This window comes from Nerophis lumbriciformis, linkage group LG07 (genome assembly GCF_033978685.3).
Source record: "Nerophis lumbriciformis linkage group LG07, RoL_Nlum_v2.1, whole genome shotgun sequence".
NCBI lineage: Eukaryota > Metazoa > Chordata > Actinopteri > Syngnathiformes > Syngnathidae > Nerophis > Nerophis lumbriciformis.
In genome coordinates, this window is record NC_084554.2 from 31006182 (window position 1) to 31025033 (window position 18852).

Below are 18852 nucleotides of genomic sequence, written 5' to 3' on the forward strand. Positions count from 1 at the left end.
AATGGACCTGCTATCTCCGTTTAAATAAGAAAATCGCATTTCAGTAGGCTTTTAAACAAGTTGAAAAACTTATTCGGGTGTTACCATTTCGTGGTCAATTGTACGGAATATGTACTGTACTGTGCAATCTACTAATAAAAGTTTCAATCAATCAATCAATTAGCATGCTAGATTTGTTTAGCTAATTTATCAGGTATACACCTCAGTGTCAAATATTTTGTTACTTGACGAATGATACCTGTTAGCATGCGAATATTAGTATCTTGTAGCGTCTTTTCAGCTAATTTTGTAGGTATACACCTCAGTCATATTTTGCACATTAGCATGCTAGATTTGTTTAGCTAATTTATCAGGTATACATCTCAGTGTCAAATATTTTGGTATTTTACTAATGTCAACTGCAAGCATGCTATTGTTAGCATTGTTAACATAGTACGGTTAGCATTTTAGTGTTTTTTTTTAAGCTCATTTTGCTCATATTTTTTGTTACTTGACGCTATCTGGCCAGTTTGCTAGCTGTTAGCCTGTCAGGCTTTGGCTTTTCAACATTCGTGCAAAATTTCTAACAAAAGTGCATTTTCTAGTTTTTGGGAAGACAAATTGTACTGGTTTTGAAGGTAAAAACTACCAAAATGGCCCTGTGGCCATCAGTGGAAAAAGTTTAGTCACCCTTGTTCTGGAGGCTGTTATAAAAGCTATTTTTTTCCTGTAACATGGCATTTATTTCACTGTGCTGTATAGATACCGGTTGCACAAAAACACAACACAACAAAAATTCAGACGTAAACTTTAAAAGGCATACACAGCAAGATTCTGCATATTTTTCATGCTTGGCTGTGTGCAAGTGCACAGTTGGACTAGGAGACCATTAAATCTAACACAGATGTCCTGGAAGGCGTGTAGGAAAGACACTTGATACCCTCCAAAACTAAATACGGTTCATGCGTGTGCTCGTTGGCAGCCTCACACAAGATACAGTGTGTTCCATTCTTTACAAAAGATGTAATACTTAACTCTTACTTTTAACTCTGCTGTCTCAGTTCACACAGAAAACTACGAATTAAGAAATCCTTGAATATCGATACTAATGTAGCCCCTAAAAATGGCAGCTTCTCAAAGTGTTATCATTTTTTTTTAAAACACTTTTAAAACTACTTCAGCCTGAAATATGCATATCAAATATTCATTATATTTTTGTTTGTTTACAAGTTTTTTTTATTGATAAATAAAACAAGGAATCTCAAAAAACAACTGTTCCAACCTGCAAAGCTGATCTGACCACAGCAATCAGAGAAAGTTGGAGCAACAATGGTAAAGAGTATTGTTCGTCACGCCTTAAAAACATGCCTCAGAGACGGCAAATGGTTATAAAAGCCAGAGGTTGGGCAACAACATATGAGTGTTGTGTTTTTTTGTTTGTTTTTCATGATTACACAATGTTTTCCTCAGAATTGAGCACTTCCATAATTGTTTCACTCTGCTTGATCTAAAAAAGAAACACAATATATTTGCTTGATTTATTTTAGTGTTTCCTAAAGCCAGAAAGATGCAATTTGAAATGACTATACTTATGCGTCATGTCTGTTATCTGCTTTTTTTTCCTACACAATGACACAATTGAATTAACATCCCCAAAGTCTGGTGATTTCAGAATTTACCAGTTGTACATCTTTTTGGCTTTGAGGATATTTAAAATTGAATGTCCCCAGAGTGTTAAATGGCAGTACTGTGTTTAAATAACAATTTTAAATGTATTTAATTTTTGCATTACAGACCATTATCCAACATCAATAGTAACACAGTCACATACTTATCAATTTAGGAGCAAGAAATGCTTGCAGAAAAACAATAATAAAAAAAAAAATCACATTTTCCTACATGCTTTGAATGGCAAAAAAGAATCGCCATCTGATGGACAAATATTTTACAATAACAATTTGCCTCCTTTAAATAAAGCTAAAAAGGGCTAAAATGAACGTCAAAAGAATGATATGTAAAACATGTTGTCCTAAAAGGTAAAGGCTGATTGTTGATTAACAAGACTATGTGCTGAAATAGGTGTAACATAAGACAGAAAGCCTTCGACACGCTGCAGTTATATTTGGACAACAGGCAATCGGTTTGTCTGGAGATTATTAGAAAGGTCAGTTGACTTCCTCACATTGACATAGAGCTCCTCTAAACGGCATGAAAATGTAAATTTAAATCTTACATAACCATTAACTTCTACTGATCTTTGACACTTAATCCCATGTTGGGTCTAAGCATGCTGTCATAAAAGTGTACGTTGCCCTCACAGATTATAGTCTACTTTCAGAACATGCATTATTACGTCAGAATTATTTGCAATATGCGGTTTCATTAGTGTCTTGAAGCAATGCATGAGTGTCCACACAACCACTATTTTAAAGCGCGTTTAGAGGTAGATAAAAATATTGGGTAATGCGATCACTCATAATATTTCAAATGAAGTTATTAATTTGCTTTTGTAAACCACTGACACTTGTCGACGAAAGGAGTAGTCAAATTGTAGGGAATTAATTGGAGTATTTTCTTTTAAAGCAAAAACTACTCACCCATTGCAATTGTAGACCTCTGTGACGGAACGGGAACAGGAAGGTGTTACTGTCACTTAGTGTCGTTGTGTGTTAACCTGCACCCCAAACATTTGTGAGTGTAGATTCTCAGTGATTAAGGTCATGGTAACCTGCAAAAGGTTGAATCGAAACAACTGGACTCTAGTTTTTTGATGTTTCACCTTCTTCAGTTCTTAATTTGAATATTGAATATTAGAATGTATTCCTACCGCATTGTTTTAGGCGTGTTCTGACATGTTGCAAATATGTTGTTTATTATTGTACATTACATTTTTATGCGACATCGCTGGATGCACAATATTATCGACAGCCCGACAATGGCAATTATGACGTCACATTGATAATTCCGATAATGAAAAATTAACCAATAAAATCAGCCGATAAATGCTATCTTCGTGTTTCTCGTTACTCTGTCTTTTGTGGCTTTGCTGCAGCCTAGACTCTCAAACCCTCATCTCCTTACGGTACGGTTGCCTATTTGTGATGTCATGATACTGTGCGCTGTTGTTGCCCATCCATCCATCCATCCATCTTCTTCTGCTTATCTGAAGTCGGGTCGCGGGGGCAGCATCCTAAGCAGAGAAGCCCAGACTTCCCTCTCCCCAGCCACTTTGTCCAGCTCCTCCCGCCCGAGGCATTCCCAGGCCAGCTGGGAGACATAGACTTCCCAACGTGTCCTGGGTCTTCTATGTGGCCTCCTATCAATTGGACGTTTGCTAAACACCTGCCCAGGGAGGCATCCGGGGACCATCCTAACGAGATGGTCGAACCACCTCATCTGGCTCCTCTCGATGTGGAGGAGCAGCGGCTTTACTTTGAACTCCTCCCGAATGACAAAGCTTCTCACCCTATCTCTAAGGGAGAGCCCCGTCATTTGACAGAGAAAACTCATGTTCGCCGCTTGTACCCGTGATCTTGTTCTTTCGGTCATAACCCAAAGCTCATGACCATAGGTGAGGATGGGAACGTATATCGACCGGTAAATTGAGAGCTTTGCTTTTCAGCTCAGCTCCTTCTTCACCACAACCAACGGATCGATACCGAGTCTGTATTACTGCAGATGCCGCACCGACCCTCACAATCCACTCTTCCCTCACTCGTAAACAAGACTCCGAGGTACTTGAACTCCTCCACTTGGGGAAAAATCTTTTCCCAACCCGGAGATGGCCCTTCACCCTTTACCGGGCAAGAACCATAGACTCGGAATAGTGGATGCTGAAGATCCTGGCTAGATGAAGCCATCAGGACCACATAATCTGCAAAAAGCAGAGACATAATCCTACAGCCACCAAACCGGGTCCCCTCAACGCCCTGACTGCGCCTAGAAATTCTGTCCATAAAAGGTATGAACATAATTGGGGACAAAGGGCAGCCCGGTCAGAGTCCAACCCTCACTAGAAACGAGTCCGACTTACTGCCGGCAATGCAAACCAAGCTCTGACACCGATCGAAAAGGACAATCAGACAGGCCGATACCTCATACTCTCTGAGCACTCCCCATAGGAACTCCCGAGGGACACGGTCAAATGCCTTCTCCAAGTCCACAAAGCACATGTAGACTGGTTGGCCAAACTCCCATGCATCCTTAAGGACCCTGCCGAGAGTATAGAGTTGGTCCACAATTCCACGCCCAGGACGAAAACCACACTGCTCCTCCTGAATCCGACGTTCGACAACCCGACGTAGCCTCCTCTCCAGTACACACCTTAATGGATCCTACCGGGAAGGCTGAGGAGTGTGATCCCACGAAAGTTGGAACACATCCTCCGGTTCCCCTTCTTAAGGAGAGAAGCCAAGACCTGGATCTGCCAATTCAGAGGCACCGCCCCTGACGTGTAGGCAATTTTGCAGAGTCTTGTCACCCAAGACAGACCCACAGCATACAGAGCCTTAAGGAACTCTGGGCGGATCTCATCCACCCCCGGTGCCCTGCCACCAAGGAGCGATTTAACTACCTTGGCAACCACAGACCCACACATGGAAGAGAGAGAAAGTGGGATAAAGGAGGTTAAGGAATGAAAAGGCATCACATCAGTTTATTTGGCATTTATTATTAAGGAACAAACAAAAATGTAATGGTCAATATTTGCTCTTACACATTCACAGAATGTCACATAACCGCTCCCACTTCTCTTCTCGACACAATATACCAACCGAGGGCAGCATAATTATTTAAAAACACATAATACAATTCCAGAAAGAGGGTTTGGTATTTGCAACTGCCCAGATTGTTCTCATAAACTGTGCTGATTCTTTCAAGTATTTCTGTGCTGGATATGACACTTTACAGGTAAACATTGTGTACATGTGCTATGGCGATGAGAATGTAGAATGCTTTGTATCTTCATGCGTACATGCAGAAGGACTACCGGTAGTATATTTCCCCTTGTAGATCCAATAATACTACTCACCAACTGGTAACTTTTGATGCTCTTCAGGTGAGCCCCCGTCACACATAATAGACACGACGCTGTGGATGCAACTTGCTGCCGAGCAAAAATTACCACAGGTTAAAAGTAACAAAGACTACCGTATTTTTCGGACTATAAGTCGCAGTTTTTTTCATAGTTTGGCCGGGCTCCAGTGCGATTTATATATGTTTTTTTCCTTCTTTATTATGCATTTTCGGCAGGTGCGACTTATACTCCGGTGCGACTTATACTCCGAAAAATACGGTACTTGTTTTTGGTAAAGAAAACAAAACGGAGAAAGGCCGAAAATAAGCTGACAGTCATCTGGGAAAGAAAATGTGCAATTAAAAATGTTTCAGAAAAGGCAACACAAATGAATAAAAAAATAAATATCACTGTGTGCGTCCTTGTGACTAAATACTGTATAATTTTCCCATATCATAATTTAGAAATAAACAATGCAGCTCAGTACAGGAGGGAAGTGCTTTTAAGTAAATGTTAGGGTTTTTTCCTGTCATAATCAGGGGTGTCCAAACATACTTATTTTTTTATCGGCCTACAGAATTATAAAAAGTAGTATACAATGAGAAAAAGATGACACGGAGGCTGTTTTTATTTAAATATACTGAACTGCACATAGACTCCAGTTGCACCAGATAGTTTTAAGTTGGAGTAGCAAATGTCACAGTGAACCCTGTAAGATCCCAACATCCGGTCTTACTTGCTAGCATTAGCTTATAGCTAGGGATTGACTTACTTTTATTTTTTCAACTATGGGAAGGAAGAAAATGAGTGCAAAGGACAGCGCTGAGTAGTAGTGGATCAGATTCAGAGGATTAAAGAAATAATCAGAAACATGACCGAGCGTGTCGCCGACTTCAAGTGTAGCACCGCTACTCTGCACCACATTTATGCAGAATGATTTTAACGGCAGCCAAGAATGTTAAAATAATATCTAAACGGAAAACATTTGTCCATGAAAATAAGGAAAAGCTGCTGATAGTGTGTTTGACGGACAAGCAGCTCAAAGATACCCTCGTGCACTCGCTAATGTAAAATGCTGTACATTATTAGAGTAATTCCTAAAACTACTGCAGTTGTTTAAACTGCATTTTATTATACTGTTTTGTTACCATATTTCTAGCCTAAAAATGTTGTATTTTTAAAAGGCATGTTACATGTTAAAATAGTGCTGATTTGGGGAGCCAAGCACAGATAAATTTGATTTATTTCAGTGGGAGATTTCAAATACAAGTGTCATGAGTGACAAAATACCACTGTACACTGGCGCCCACCAATAAAATTCAATCACAAATATCTACATGAAATCTATAGCCCCAATTAGTTTTAAAATGAATGCATGAACTAACAATGTGTTCAAATTGAATTCAAATGTATCTACCTAGGTTTAAAGGTTTTAGAATCTTGGCATATCTTCAATGACACTTGGTTGGTTTTAGCTTATTAATACACAAACTATTTTATTGGACACCCCTGCTCTGATGCTTGAATAAATTCACTGGTGAACCTGTGCGTGTTTGTTGTCATCAAATTCCTCATAGTAAGACCAAGCATTGACATTCAGTTTCCCCTTTCAGCATTTTTAAAGGTACTGCTTTCTCCTCCAAAAAACCCCATCAGCCATCATGTATAAATACTCCAATGAAGTTGTGAAATGTAAGTTATCTTAGCATTTTTCTTCTTCTTGGCCCTGTAGTCATGTAAAAAAATATGGCTGACCTTCTCTCCAAGGATTTAATGGCACTGACCATCGGTGAGGTACTCCTCTTCTTTTTCATCAGCCAGCAGTCAGTTTGACCAGTGTATGTGTGGAAATAAACCATTAAATGTTTCGGTTTTGGCTCAAATTGTCCATCCAAGCAGTCGCTTATTAAAAAAGAAATAGGCCATGGACACACACTTAACGATGGTCCGTCAGATGGTCCATCATATTTCAGCTACTGTGCCCACTTTCAAAAGTACATTCTCTCCTGTATCGGTGCCCCTTGGACAAGTTAGGGTCCTCCCCCGCGTTAGTTGGACTTCCCGTTCTCCTGAGTCGCTTTGCTCCTGCGCGCCGACTGCAGCACCTTGTAGCATCCGCGGCCGATCTTGTGCATCCACATGATGTTCATGACGTCCAAGCAGATGCTGGAGCAGATCCACGTCATGCGCCCGCCGTACGGCACCAAGTAGAAGGCCTCGGTGCCGTACACGGCATACATGCGTGCGTAGTAGACGGGCATGACGGCCACACGCACAGCGAAGAACACGACCGCCATGGCCACGCCGTTCGCCATGTTGGGCCGCGAGGTCTTGGGGTAGCCTAGAACCTCGAAGAACCAGCTGCAAACAACATTATTACAGACACATTCAATCATGGAAGAAAAAAGGTTGTTACCAATTAATGCCACCTTGTATAATACTAATAAACACCAGGGGCCGTATTTATCAAGCGTCTTAGAATTATTCCTAAGAAGTCTGCTAAGAGGCAGCACGGTGGCAGAGGGGTTAGTGCATCTGCCTCACAATACGAAGGTCCTGAGTAGTCTTGGGTTCAATCCCGGGCTCGGGATCTTTCTGTGTGGAGTTTGCATGTCCTTCCCGTGACTGCGTGGGTTCCCTCCGGCTACTCCGGCTTCCTCCCACCTCCAAAGACATGCACCTGGGGATAGGTTGATTGGCAACACTAAATTGGCCCTAGTGTGTGAATGTGAGTGTGAATGTTGTCTGTCTATCTGTGTTGGCCCTGCGATGAGGTGGCGACTTGTCCAGTGTGTACCCCGCCTTCCGCCCGATTGTAGCTGAGATAGACTCCAGCGCCCCCCGTGACCCCAAAAGGGAATAAGCGGTAGGAAATGGATGGATGGAAGTCTGCTAAGAGTTGACTTATGAGTAAAGAAATTCTTCGCTGAAAGCCGCACTTAAAAGTTAGTTATCAAGCGTCTTACTCACACTTTTAGCGAAGTGTAGGACTGAATCTTCAGTTCCACACTCAGAGCTGAATTACGACATTACTATGTGCCGTAAACGGAATTTTAGGTGACGTCATTTCTGTGTCCATAGAAATGACCAATCACGGAAGGTAATCCCTTGTCTAAGAATAAAGAAATATCTTAGAATTATTTAAGTGGACAATGGGAGTGTATATTTTGACAATAAACTACAAAATAATACAAAACAAACAATATTGGCAATGAATCAAAAATAAATGTTTCCTTTTCTTTCCAATTCATTTTCCCAGTGGCGAGATATCGAAGCATTGTGATGACCTTTAGTTCTGCTGTGAAAGCTCTGCTGCGTGATGTTGCTGATGAGATGACGCCCCTTATTAAATCTGTGACAAAAATAATACCCGCTCTGTCTACTCTAAACGATACCGTTTGATCAGCTGCTCGTCATCAAACAAAGCCAGGACATCCTTCCGCTCCCTGAATGTTCGCGCACGTCTCTCTCCTTACTGCCATCCCCCGCTGGCAACTCCTAACCACTTAGGACACTTCTGAAGGTCTCTTAAATATCGTGGAGAGTAGGAGTGATTCTTAGACTTAAGAAAGTTGATAGATAGCTTTTATTCTTAAGTTTGAGAGTAGGACTAAATTTCGCAAATTCTCAGGACTTAAGTGTAAAATGGCACTCTAAGACGCTTGATAAATACGGCCCCAGGTGTTGTTATGAAGTGATGGCAACCACTAAGGAAATACACTATAGTATTATCTTATACACTGATAAAGGGTATTCAAAAGATGAGTAGTGTTTACCAAATAGTGGCCTGGTGTAAATATCAGTGTTTTATTTTTATTTATTTTTACAACGTACATGCATTTACAAGCATGTAAATATAACTCTGGTTCAAGGGCGTCAAACTCGTTTTTATGGAGGGCCACGTCACAATTGTGGCTGCCCTCAGAGGCCGTTCGTAACAGGATATTTATAAATATGATCGTATAATAGCCTCAATGTACACAGTAAAACATGATAATCAAAAACTGTTGCCTAACAGATCATTGGATAACTTGCTTTGAAATCATAAGTCAAAGTGGCAAGAAGATATTTAAGTAATTATTTTCAATGACTTAAAAAAAATGTTAATCGCATGATCAGAAAGAATTAAAGTTTAGAACATATGCAATTGTGTGAAGCACATTTTTGTCAAGATTTAAAGAACAAATACATTTCGCACTAAATTACTTAAGCATTTCGCAGGCCATTTTAAATTATGTTTAAATCTAAGTGGACTATATATAGAAATAAGCTGATCGCTAAATTTGGTGCACCCATTGATTCCTTGTGAATGATTTTTCTACAAACCCTGTTTCCATATGAGTTGGGAAATTGTGTTAGATGTAAATATAAACGCAATACAATGATTTGCAAATCATTTTCAACCCATATTCAGTTGAATATGCTACAAAGACAACATATTTGATGTTCAAACTGATAAACTTTTTTTTTTTGCAAATAATCATTAACTTTAGAATTTGATGCCAGCAACACGTGACAAAGAAGTTGGGAAAGGTGGCAATAAATACTGATATAAAGTTGAGGAATGCTCATCAAACACTTATTTGGAACATCCCACAGGTGTGCAGGCTAATTGGGAACAGGTGGGTGCCATGATTGGGTATAAAAACAGCTTCCCAAAAAATGCTCAGTCTTTCACAAGAAAGGATGGGGCGAGGTACACCCCTTTGTCCACAACTGTGTGAGCAAATAGTCAAACAGTTTAAGAACAACGTTTCTCAAAGTGCAATTGCAAGAAATGTAGGGATTTCAACATCTACGGTCCATAATATCATCAAAAGGTTGACAGAATCTGGAGAAATCACTGCACGGAAACCAACATTGAATGACCGGGACCTTCGATCCCTCAGACGGCACTGTATCAAAAACCGACATCAATCTCTAAAGGATATCACCACATGGGCTCAGGAACACTTCAGAAAACCACTGTCACTAAATACAGTTGGTCACTACATCAGTAAGTGCAAGTTAAAGATCTACTATGCAAAGCGAAAGCCATTTATCAACAACATCCAGAAACGCCGCTGGCTTCTCTGGGCCCGAGATCATCTAAGATGGACTCATGCAAAGAGGAAAAGTGTTCTGTGGTCTGACGAGTCCACATTTCAAATTGTTTTTGGAAATATTCGACATTGTGTCATCCGGACCAAAGGGGAAGCGAACCATCCAGACTGTTATCGACGCAAAGTTCGAAAGCCAGCATCTGTGATGGTATGGGGGTGCATTAGTGCCCAAGGCATGGGTAACTTGCACATCTGTGAAGGTACCATTAATTCTGAAAGGTACATACAGGTTTTGGAACAACATATGCTGCCATCTAAGTGCCTGCTTATTTCAGCAAGACAATGCCAAGCCACATTCAGCACGTGCTACAACAGCGTGGCTTTGTAAAAAAAAGAGTGCGGGTACTTTCCTGGTCCGCCTGCACCACCGAAAATGTGTGGCGCATTATGAAGTGTAAAATACGACAGCGGAGACCCCGGACTGTTGAACGACGGAAGCTCTACATAAAACAAGAATGGGAAAGAATTCCACTTTCAAAGCTTCAACAATTACTTTCCTCAGTTCCAAATCAATTATTGAGTGTTGTTAAAAGAAAAGGTGATGTAACACAGTGGTGAACATGCCCTTTCCCAACTACTTTGGCACGTGTTGCAGCCATGAAATTCTAAGTTAATTATCATTTGCAAAAAAAAATAAAGTTTATGAGTTTGAACATCAAATATCTTGTCTTTGTAGTGCATTCAATTGAATATGGGTTGAAAAGGATTTGCAAATCATTGTATTCCGTTTGTATTTACATCTAACACAATTTCCCAACTCATATGGAAACGGGGTTTGTACATAATGTCCGTAAAGCAATATAGTAAATAAAAAACTGGCGGGCCACGATAAATCTTGGTCACCTATCAATTCCCTGTGAGTAATGTATCGTGCACACAGTCCATGTACAAAAAAGAAAGTCGCAGGCCGATTTGAAATGATGTGGCGGACCAAATGAAATAATGTGGCTAAATGATGTGGACTATAAATGGAAATGAGCTCATAGCTAAACGTGGTGCACACATTGAATCATTGTGAATAATGTTTTTGTGCATGAACCAATAAAAAAAAAGTTGCAGGCCAAAAAAATGATGAGGATGGCCATATAAAATGAGGTGGTGGGCCATTTAAGAATGTAGTGGGCCAAATTAAATAATGTGACAGGCCACTTTTAATCTGTGGACAATAGATGGCAATGAGCTGTTAGCTAAATCTGGTGCACCCATTGATTCCTTGCAAATAATTTATATACACACAGTCCATAAAGCACTAAAAATAACTAAAAAGTGGCAGGCCACAATAAATGAGGTGACGTACAGATGAAAATTAGCTAAAAGCTAAAGCTGGCAAACCCATCGATTCCTTGTAAATGTATTGTGCACACTGTCCATAAACCAAAATAAATACATGTGGCAGGTCAATTTTAATAGGCCTTGAGTTTGACACATGTGCTTTAGTTGTTCTGGAATAAAATGATCGTTAGTACTGTCAATATGGTGGTACATACCGCTGATTCACACATGGAGTAGAAAACTCGGCGAGTAGACGGAAGTTAGCAAAGTAAGGCAACATGCCATGGCCCTGCAGAGGAAAGTGGGGGGGGGACAACAACAACAAGGCATAAAAAGGTACACAAACAACCCACAGAACTACATTTAAACAAAAATGAGATTGAAACACCGAATTCTGACAGCTGCTGTCATCTGTCAGCAGACAAGCAGCAATAGGTTTCTGCTGCCCTCAAGTGGCCGAAGACTGAACTGCAGCAAGGCTGCCAGCAAATATGGACACAGGTTTTTTACACACCTATACATTCTGTCACAGGGGCAATCAAAGCCATGCAGACATTTTTTTTTTAAATATGATGATTTGTCATTTTCAGAAGCCAAATTCTAATCCTTGAGTGTATTTTTTAAATCATAAAATGCTTTATCCAAGCAAAAATAACCAGCTGAGAAACGTAATTTCAAGCGCACAGACCGAAGCTATGATGTTTAACTCAATGTTCACAATATTAGGTACAAAAAAAATCAGATATTGCTGTTATGAATGACACCGCATTTGCAGTACTGCACAGCTTCATACTGGGTTTTTATATTTGTTTCTATATTGAGCTAAAAGGAAAACTCGAACCACCTCAGGAGGATGCAAAAAAAAAAAATCAGTATTGCGTCCATTTACATTTTACATGTGTACCAAATGTTGTGTCTCGTGGTTGCATTAAGACTTGTGGGCTGACTTTCAAAACACTGCCTTAAGAAAGGAAACTTACCTGCAGCGCTGTAATAAAAGCTGCTGATTAAAAAAGGTACTTACTAAGCGATGCAAAAAACACATTGCAGTGTAAATTCAGTGTACTTCCCACTTAGCATGCAAATGCTCGTACCTCTAGGAACTGGTAAGTCCATACTGTGACTGGGCATCACATCTGTTCAGTGCAACCAAACAGCAATAACAGCAGACAAGACAGGAATTAAATAATAATAATAATACAAATAATAATAGTTAAAAAAAATAGTCATCTGAGTCCATAATTGACACATACAGTAAAAACCTTTTTTTTGGTAGTTTTTGCATGAAGTTTGCTGAAACCAGCATACTTGGTGGTTTTTGAAGTCGGGGCAAGTAAAGTGTTAAACGTGAGCAGAAGACACACAGAGACGGACGGAAAGATTAGAAGAAAAATACACACAGGAAGCAAATATGAAGCGACAACACTGTGGAATCAGGCATGCATCTAAAAAGTCACGTAGGAGGATTATTCAATATTATTTGTCATTTACGCAGGTTAAAAACACTCTTAATGAAAACTAACTCAAACAATGCATTACAAACATTTTGACACTCAAATAAAAACAAATGTTGGTGTTCATTAAAGGTAAATGAGATGACATGAACACACACAAACACGCACACTAAAAAAATGCCTCAATTGGCTCACATGAAATAAACATTTTGGCCAACTTTGGTTGTTTTTAAGGTATTTCACATTACAGTCATGAGTGTCCAGTGACAGTATGGATGGCCTCCTTTGATACAGGTGCTTGTTCTGCTTTCCCGAAATAAGACCTAAGGTGAATTTAAAATGACAAAGATTGGGTAATAATGTATTAAAATTGCATTACGCAACCCTTCCATTTATGTTCTGAAACTTGTTTGTATGCAAGTGGATCTCAAAGCCTGCTGGTTTGAATAAACAAATAGATTACGCCAGGGTGTTTCTACCGCCCCCAAGTGGCTACAGGTGAAATCACAGCCTAACCAGCATGCAAGCACATGCCCTAGAAGAACATGTTGTAAACAAAGGCAACAAAATAGATGAGACTATTGTGTGCATCACACTACATTGGTTAAACAATGTCATTTAGGAAGGAACTTCATCCAAAAAGACTGAAGGCAGAGCAATGCACACTGTATAGCCTTAAACAACAACAAAAAACTACAGCTAAAATTAACATGAAAAACAGTCAAGTTAATGTGAGAATATGCTTTTGCGTCCAAGTGGTGCTGACAGTTTTCCCTTTACAGAGAAATCTCAGGGTAGAGAGTGAGAGAGAGCGAGAGAGAAAAGGGGCAACACTAGACTCAGGCACAAAAACAAATGGCAAAAGGGTGTTACAGATAGGCAGCCAGTTGTTAAAACCCTATGAGGGGCCGTCAGCATGCACGGCAGGTGTTAACGCTACAACATCGAGAAAGAGAGAGAGGTAGGATGGGGGAGAGGTCAACAGAAAGAACAGGAACTAGAAGAGCGAGAGAGGGGAGGGGAGAGGGAGGGAGGTTCAACAGCCAGTACCGTTGTTGCGCATTCCATGCAAAAAATACCCATAGTCGTCATTTACCTAGCAATGATAATTACGTGAGAGAGAACAAACCAAGAGTGAACAGCAAATGTCCTAAAAGGCTCAAAGGTCTTAGTGAGGGCGTGAGGATGATCTCATGATAACTAGGCCTATCAAAATCAACCAGTTAATGCGGATTAATCCATCATCATAATCAATCAAATAAGCCTATTCAACGAGATTAACACATCTCAATGTCGTTTCTGGCAACGCATTTCAGGCGGTTTGTCAAAGTAATTTGTAAATATGCAGTTGATGCGGTAGTGACAGGCTGCAGAAGTAAACAAGTCATTATGGAAGACACTAAACAGCACAATGGCCCTAAAAAAAGTATTATACACACTCTGTAGGCAGGAGTTTTCTTTTCACGCAAACACTTAAAGGTGTCATATGATGTTTTTTTTTCTACATTTACAAGACTTCCTTGTGGTCTGCAGAACATGTAATGGTGGTGTTTTGGTCCAAATTTTGCATGGATTATGTTTTACAGTTAATCTTCAAGCCGCTTTCTGACTGTCTCTTTCAGATGCGCCTTTATGTGGGTGGTCTTATTTACATGTCCTCCTCCAGGCCAACCCTCTTTGACTGCGTCTCCACTCCTCGAGCCATGGTGTAGTTTTTAGCGCTTCCCTATAGAGTCTACAGACAGATTTAAGTTGGAACTGTACGTAACAGCGGGGGATTTGAGGATGCATGTGCATGTATGAGCCAGTCTGCCCCACAAGAGGATAGAGAAAAATAAATAACTTATGGACTACAATGAATAAAAATGGCAGACTCCCGCAAAGCTCTTTGGATAAACCATTACCGTATATGGATATATCCACTGACATAACTAAGGAAAGATACTATGGACGGCCAAATAGAACTAAATGAAATTAATAAACACTGTACACCGTTAAATAATTACTTGACAGTTAATTATAATTGATGTGTTTTTAATAAATGCGTCATTAATTTATTTAATGTAAAATTAAATTTAATTATCATATGATTTTATTAATTGGTTTCATTATTTTCATGAATTAATTATTTCACAATTTAATCATTTAGTGTTTTATTTAATTAATTAAAACACTTCTAAGTCAATATTTAAAAATGTATTTATTAGCTTAATTGTGTCCCATTTGCCCCTTAATATTACGTTTGCATCAGAACCTGAAGTTGATTTAAAAAAAACATCTAACAAGACATTTTCCAATGCAAATAAGTGCATGACATCCTGGTTTAACTAACTGACAGCAAAAATACATTTGAAGTTATTTTTCTTTATTGGTGCGTTAACGGCACCTTCAGAAAAAATACATTATAGTACCTTTTAAACACACATTGGCTAATTAGGCAGTAATTGAACTAACACAATGGCCCTTACACGTTTACATTGTTTTTGAAGTTACATTTTACAAGCAATAATTGCCTTTATGCTAAACAATAGTATTGTTTGTTTCAATAGGGACTATAATAGACTTATCTGTATCATATTGGGACTGACCAAAGACATTATCCTCCAGAGCACTGCTGTTCACACTTGATGGTCGTCTCCTTCCCATCTTGCCTGCACGTTCTGCTATTGGACAATAGGGAACTCACCAGTACATAGTAGTAAGCATACAACGCTGCCAGATGGTGTACTACAAAAAACTTGTCTCCTATTGCCCTCCAATAGTAAAATATTAGCAGCAGGTCTGGAAAAAAGGGAGAGAAATGTTTCGGTTAAAGAAATGTAAAATAAAATTAGGTGTGTTCTTTTCATTAATTATTACAAGTCATGTTTGGCTTACCAGATATGAGGTAGCCTGTTGTGATGGCAACATTAGTCTTTACTAATGTTGGATCTCCCCTGTTGGGAAAACAGATCATGCACATAAGAGGTTATATTGCATTTGAACATTTCACAACTGTATGATTACTACGATTATTAATGTTGAAGGTATGCACGGTAGGTCCAAGTATGAACCACAATGTTTTCCCTCTTTCTCCCTGAACCTAGTTTTAAGTTACTTCAGCTGAAGTCCAATAACTTGTGGCCTTATATGAAAGGAAGGAAAACAAGAAAGGGATCTTGACAATACTATTACCCATAAAAGGTAAGATTAATCGTAATGGAGGCCTGTCTGTATAAGGTGGGTTGTATCCCAGCCAATCAGTGATGTAATCAGAAAGACAATAATAATAATGGATAATAAGACAATTATGAAAAAGTTATAATTAAATACAGGCTGGGCTAAAAGTGCAAATTGGAATTAAAAAGAATGTTCTAATGTTGAAGGAGGACATTTCAAGCATTTATGAGATTGAACAGTGTTTAATATATGTCCATCCATCCATCCATTTTCTACCGCTTGTCCCTCTCGGGGTCACGGGGGTGCTGGAGCCTATCCCAGCTACATTCGGGCGAAAGGCGGGGTACACCCTGGACAAGTCGCCACCTCATTGCAGATAGATTGTAACAAATAAGTGTAAATTATAGTAGTATCTCGGGTTACGAGTGCCCCAGCGTACATGTTTTTTGGGATACGAGCTGTCTTTTGGGGGATTGTTACAAGTTTTGTGCAGGTATCAACAAGGCTAATTTAATGATTTTTAATGCCTTTTTTAATTCCACTTAAAATAAATGTAATGCCCATGTCCTAATGCGGATAGTTATTATATACAGTCGAAAGCTTACAACTGTCTGTATAGACACAATTGTAAGCATTTCACAATGATAATATTGAATAGTTTAAAAGTTTACATTAACTGCTACTATCTAGCAAATTAGAATTGGCTCACAAGACTGTTTAATATGAGTGTTTTTTTATATATTTTTTTATTTTATACAGCAGAAGTTGCTTTGTTGGTCACCCCCAAAAATGTTTACACTTAACTGCTGCCTGCCTTTAATCGCCGACTTGTGTTTAGCTAATAGCATGTGTGATTTCACCACGTTCATGCCCAATGAGCAAAGTGTGGAGGTCTTTTTGCCCACATTGCAGAACACCTTTCTGGGTTTACCATCGACAGGCTTTAACCAGCGTTCACTAATGATGACATTAAAATTTCCCACATCCTAAAAGACATTATAAAGACCATTTAAATCAAAGACACAAAAAAAGTTTAATATGTATGTAAGTATTTAAATTTTGTGTTTCATATTTCATATGGGGGGCGGTATAGCTCGGTTGGTAGAGCGGCCGTGCCAGCAACTTCAGGGTTGCAGGTTCGATCCCCGCTTCCGCCATCCTAGTCACTGCCGTTGTGTCCTTGGGCAAGACACTTTATCCACCTGCTCCCAGTGTCACCCACACTGGTTTAAAAATGTAACTTAGATATTAGGTTTCACAATGTAAAGCGCTTTGAGTCACCTGAGAAAAGCGCTATATACCGTATTTTCCGCACTATAAGGCGCACCTAAAAACCACAATTTTTCTCAAAAGCTGACAGTGCGCCTTATAACCCGGTGCGCTTTATTACGATTCATTTTCATAAAGTTTCGGTCTCGCAACTTCGGTAAACAGCCGCCATCTTTTTTCCCGGTAGAACAGGAAGCGCTTCTTCTTCTACGCAAGCAACCGCCAAGGAAAGCACCCGCCTCCATAGAACAGGAAGCGCTTCACCCGCCCCCGGAAGAAGAAGAAAAAACGCGCGGATATCACCGTACGTTTCATTTCCTGTTTACATCTGTAAAGACCACAAAATGGCTCCTACTAAGCGATCCGGTTCATAAAAAGACGCAATCTCTCCATCCGCACACGGATTACTACCGTATTTCACAGCTGATATTCCTGTGAACCGCACTGTGGAACGGGAGCACGTACGGTGAATATTCGCACCACAGGGAATGAGAAGTCATCCTTCACTGTGGTTCTAGCTTGCCATGCTAACTTCCACCCATGATGATATTCAAAAGGAAGACCTTGCCAAAAGAGACCTTTCCAGCCGGCGTCATCATAAAAGCTAACTCGAAGGGATGGATGGATGAAGAAAAGATGAGCGAGTGGTTAAGGGAAGTTTACGCGAAGAGGCCGGGTGGCTTTTTTCACACAGCTCCGAAGGCGAACACACCTTCACTAAGACGGGCAGATAGCGCCGGTCGACATACGCCAACATCTGCCAGTGGATCGTAAATGCCTGGGCAGATAGTTTCGGTCACAACTGTGGTCCGAGCTTTCCGGAAGGCAGGATTCACAGAACTGCTGCACAACAACAGCGACACTGAATCCGATGACTTCGACGAGGCGGAGCCGGCCATTTTTGGATCCCACGCTTGCGCAACTTTTCAATTCGGACACCGAAGACGAAGAATTCGAAGGATTTACGAATGAAGAATAACTTCAGAAGGTGAGCGCTATGTTTATTTTGTGTGTTGTGACATTAACGTTCGAGCAACATTATGTTGCTATTTATTGCTCTACACCATTTTGAATTTTACTATGTTTGTGATTGCACATTTGCGTACATTTTGGGACAGAGTTGTTAGAACGCTGGTTTTCAATATATTATTAAAGTTTGACTGAACTATCTGACTGTTTTTTTGACATTCACTTTAGCGCAGCGTTTTTTTGACATTCACTTTAGCGCAGCGTAGGCGCGGCTTATAGTCCGGGGCGGCTTATTGGTGGACAAAATTATGAAATATGTAATTCATAGAAGGTGCGGCTAATAATCCGGTGCGCCTTATAGTGCGGAAAATACGGTAAATGTAATTCACTTCACTATTGTTGAAATAAAGTTAGGGTGAAAAAAAGAGCTGTGATTGGTCAGCTTGTTACGACATCATTTCCAGGGTTCACACAGCCCACCTTCGCGAACATCTTCTCCTAAGGTTTTGAAGCAATGTGCACATTAAACATGACTTTTGTATTCAATTGATTAGTTCCAGCTCCAACATTAAAGTGAGTGTTGCTACCACTACTACACACAAAAAAAAAAGTGGAAGAGAATTACAAGTAAGTC

General features: G+C 39.9%; 1 protein-coding gene across 2 annotated transcripts in view; it reads right to left on the bottom strand.

Moving 5' to 3' along the window:
* Positions 1 to 4628: 4628 nt before the first annotated feature.
* tlcd4a (TLC domain containing 4a) overlaps positions 4629 to 18852 on the bottom strand; it is a 31611-nt gene continuing 17387 nt past the window's right edge. For both annotated transcript variants that reach the window (XM_061965478.2, XM_061965477.2), the window contains 4 exons: positions 15699 to 15757; positions 15508 to 15602; positions 11583 to 11656; positions 4629 to 7354 (listed from right to left, as the gene is read on the bottom strand). In XM_061965478.2, the coding sequence (XP_061821462.1) occupies positions 7042 to 7354; positions 11583 to 11656; positions 15508 to 15602; positions 15699 to 15757 (541 nt within the window). In that variant the 3' untranslated portion in view covers positions 4629 to 7041. The remainder of the gene's footprint in view (positions 7355 to 11582; positions 11657 to 15507; positions 15603 to 15698; positions 15758 to 18852) is intronic.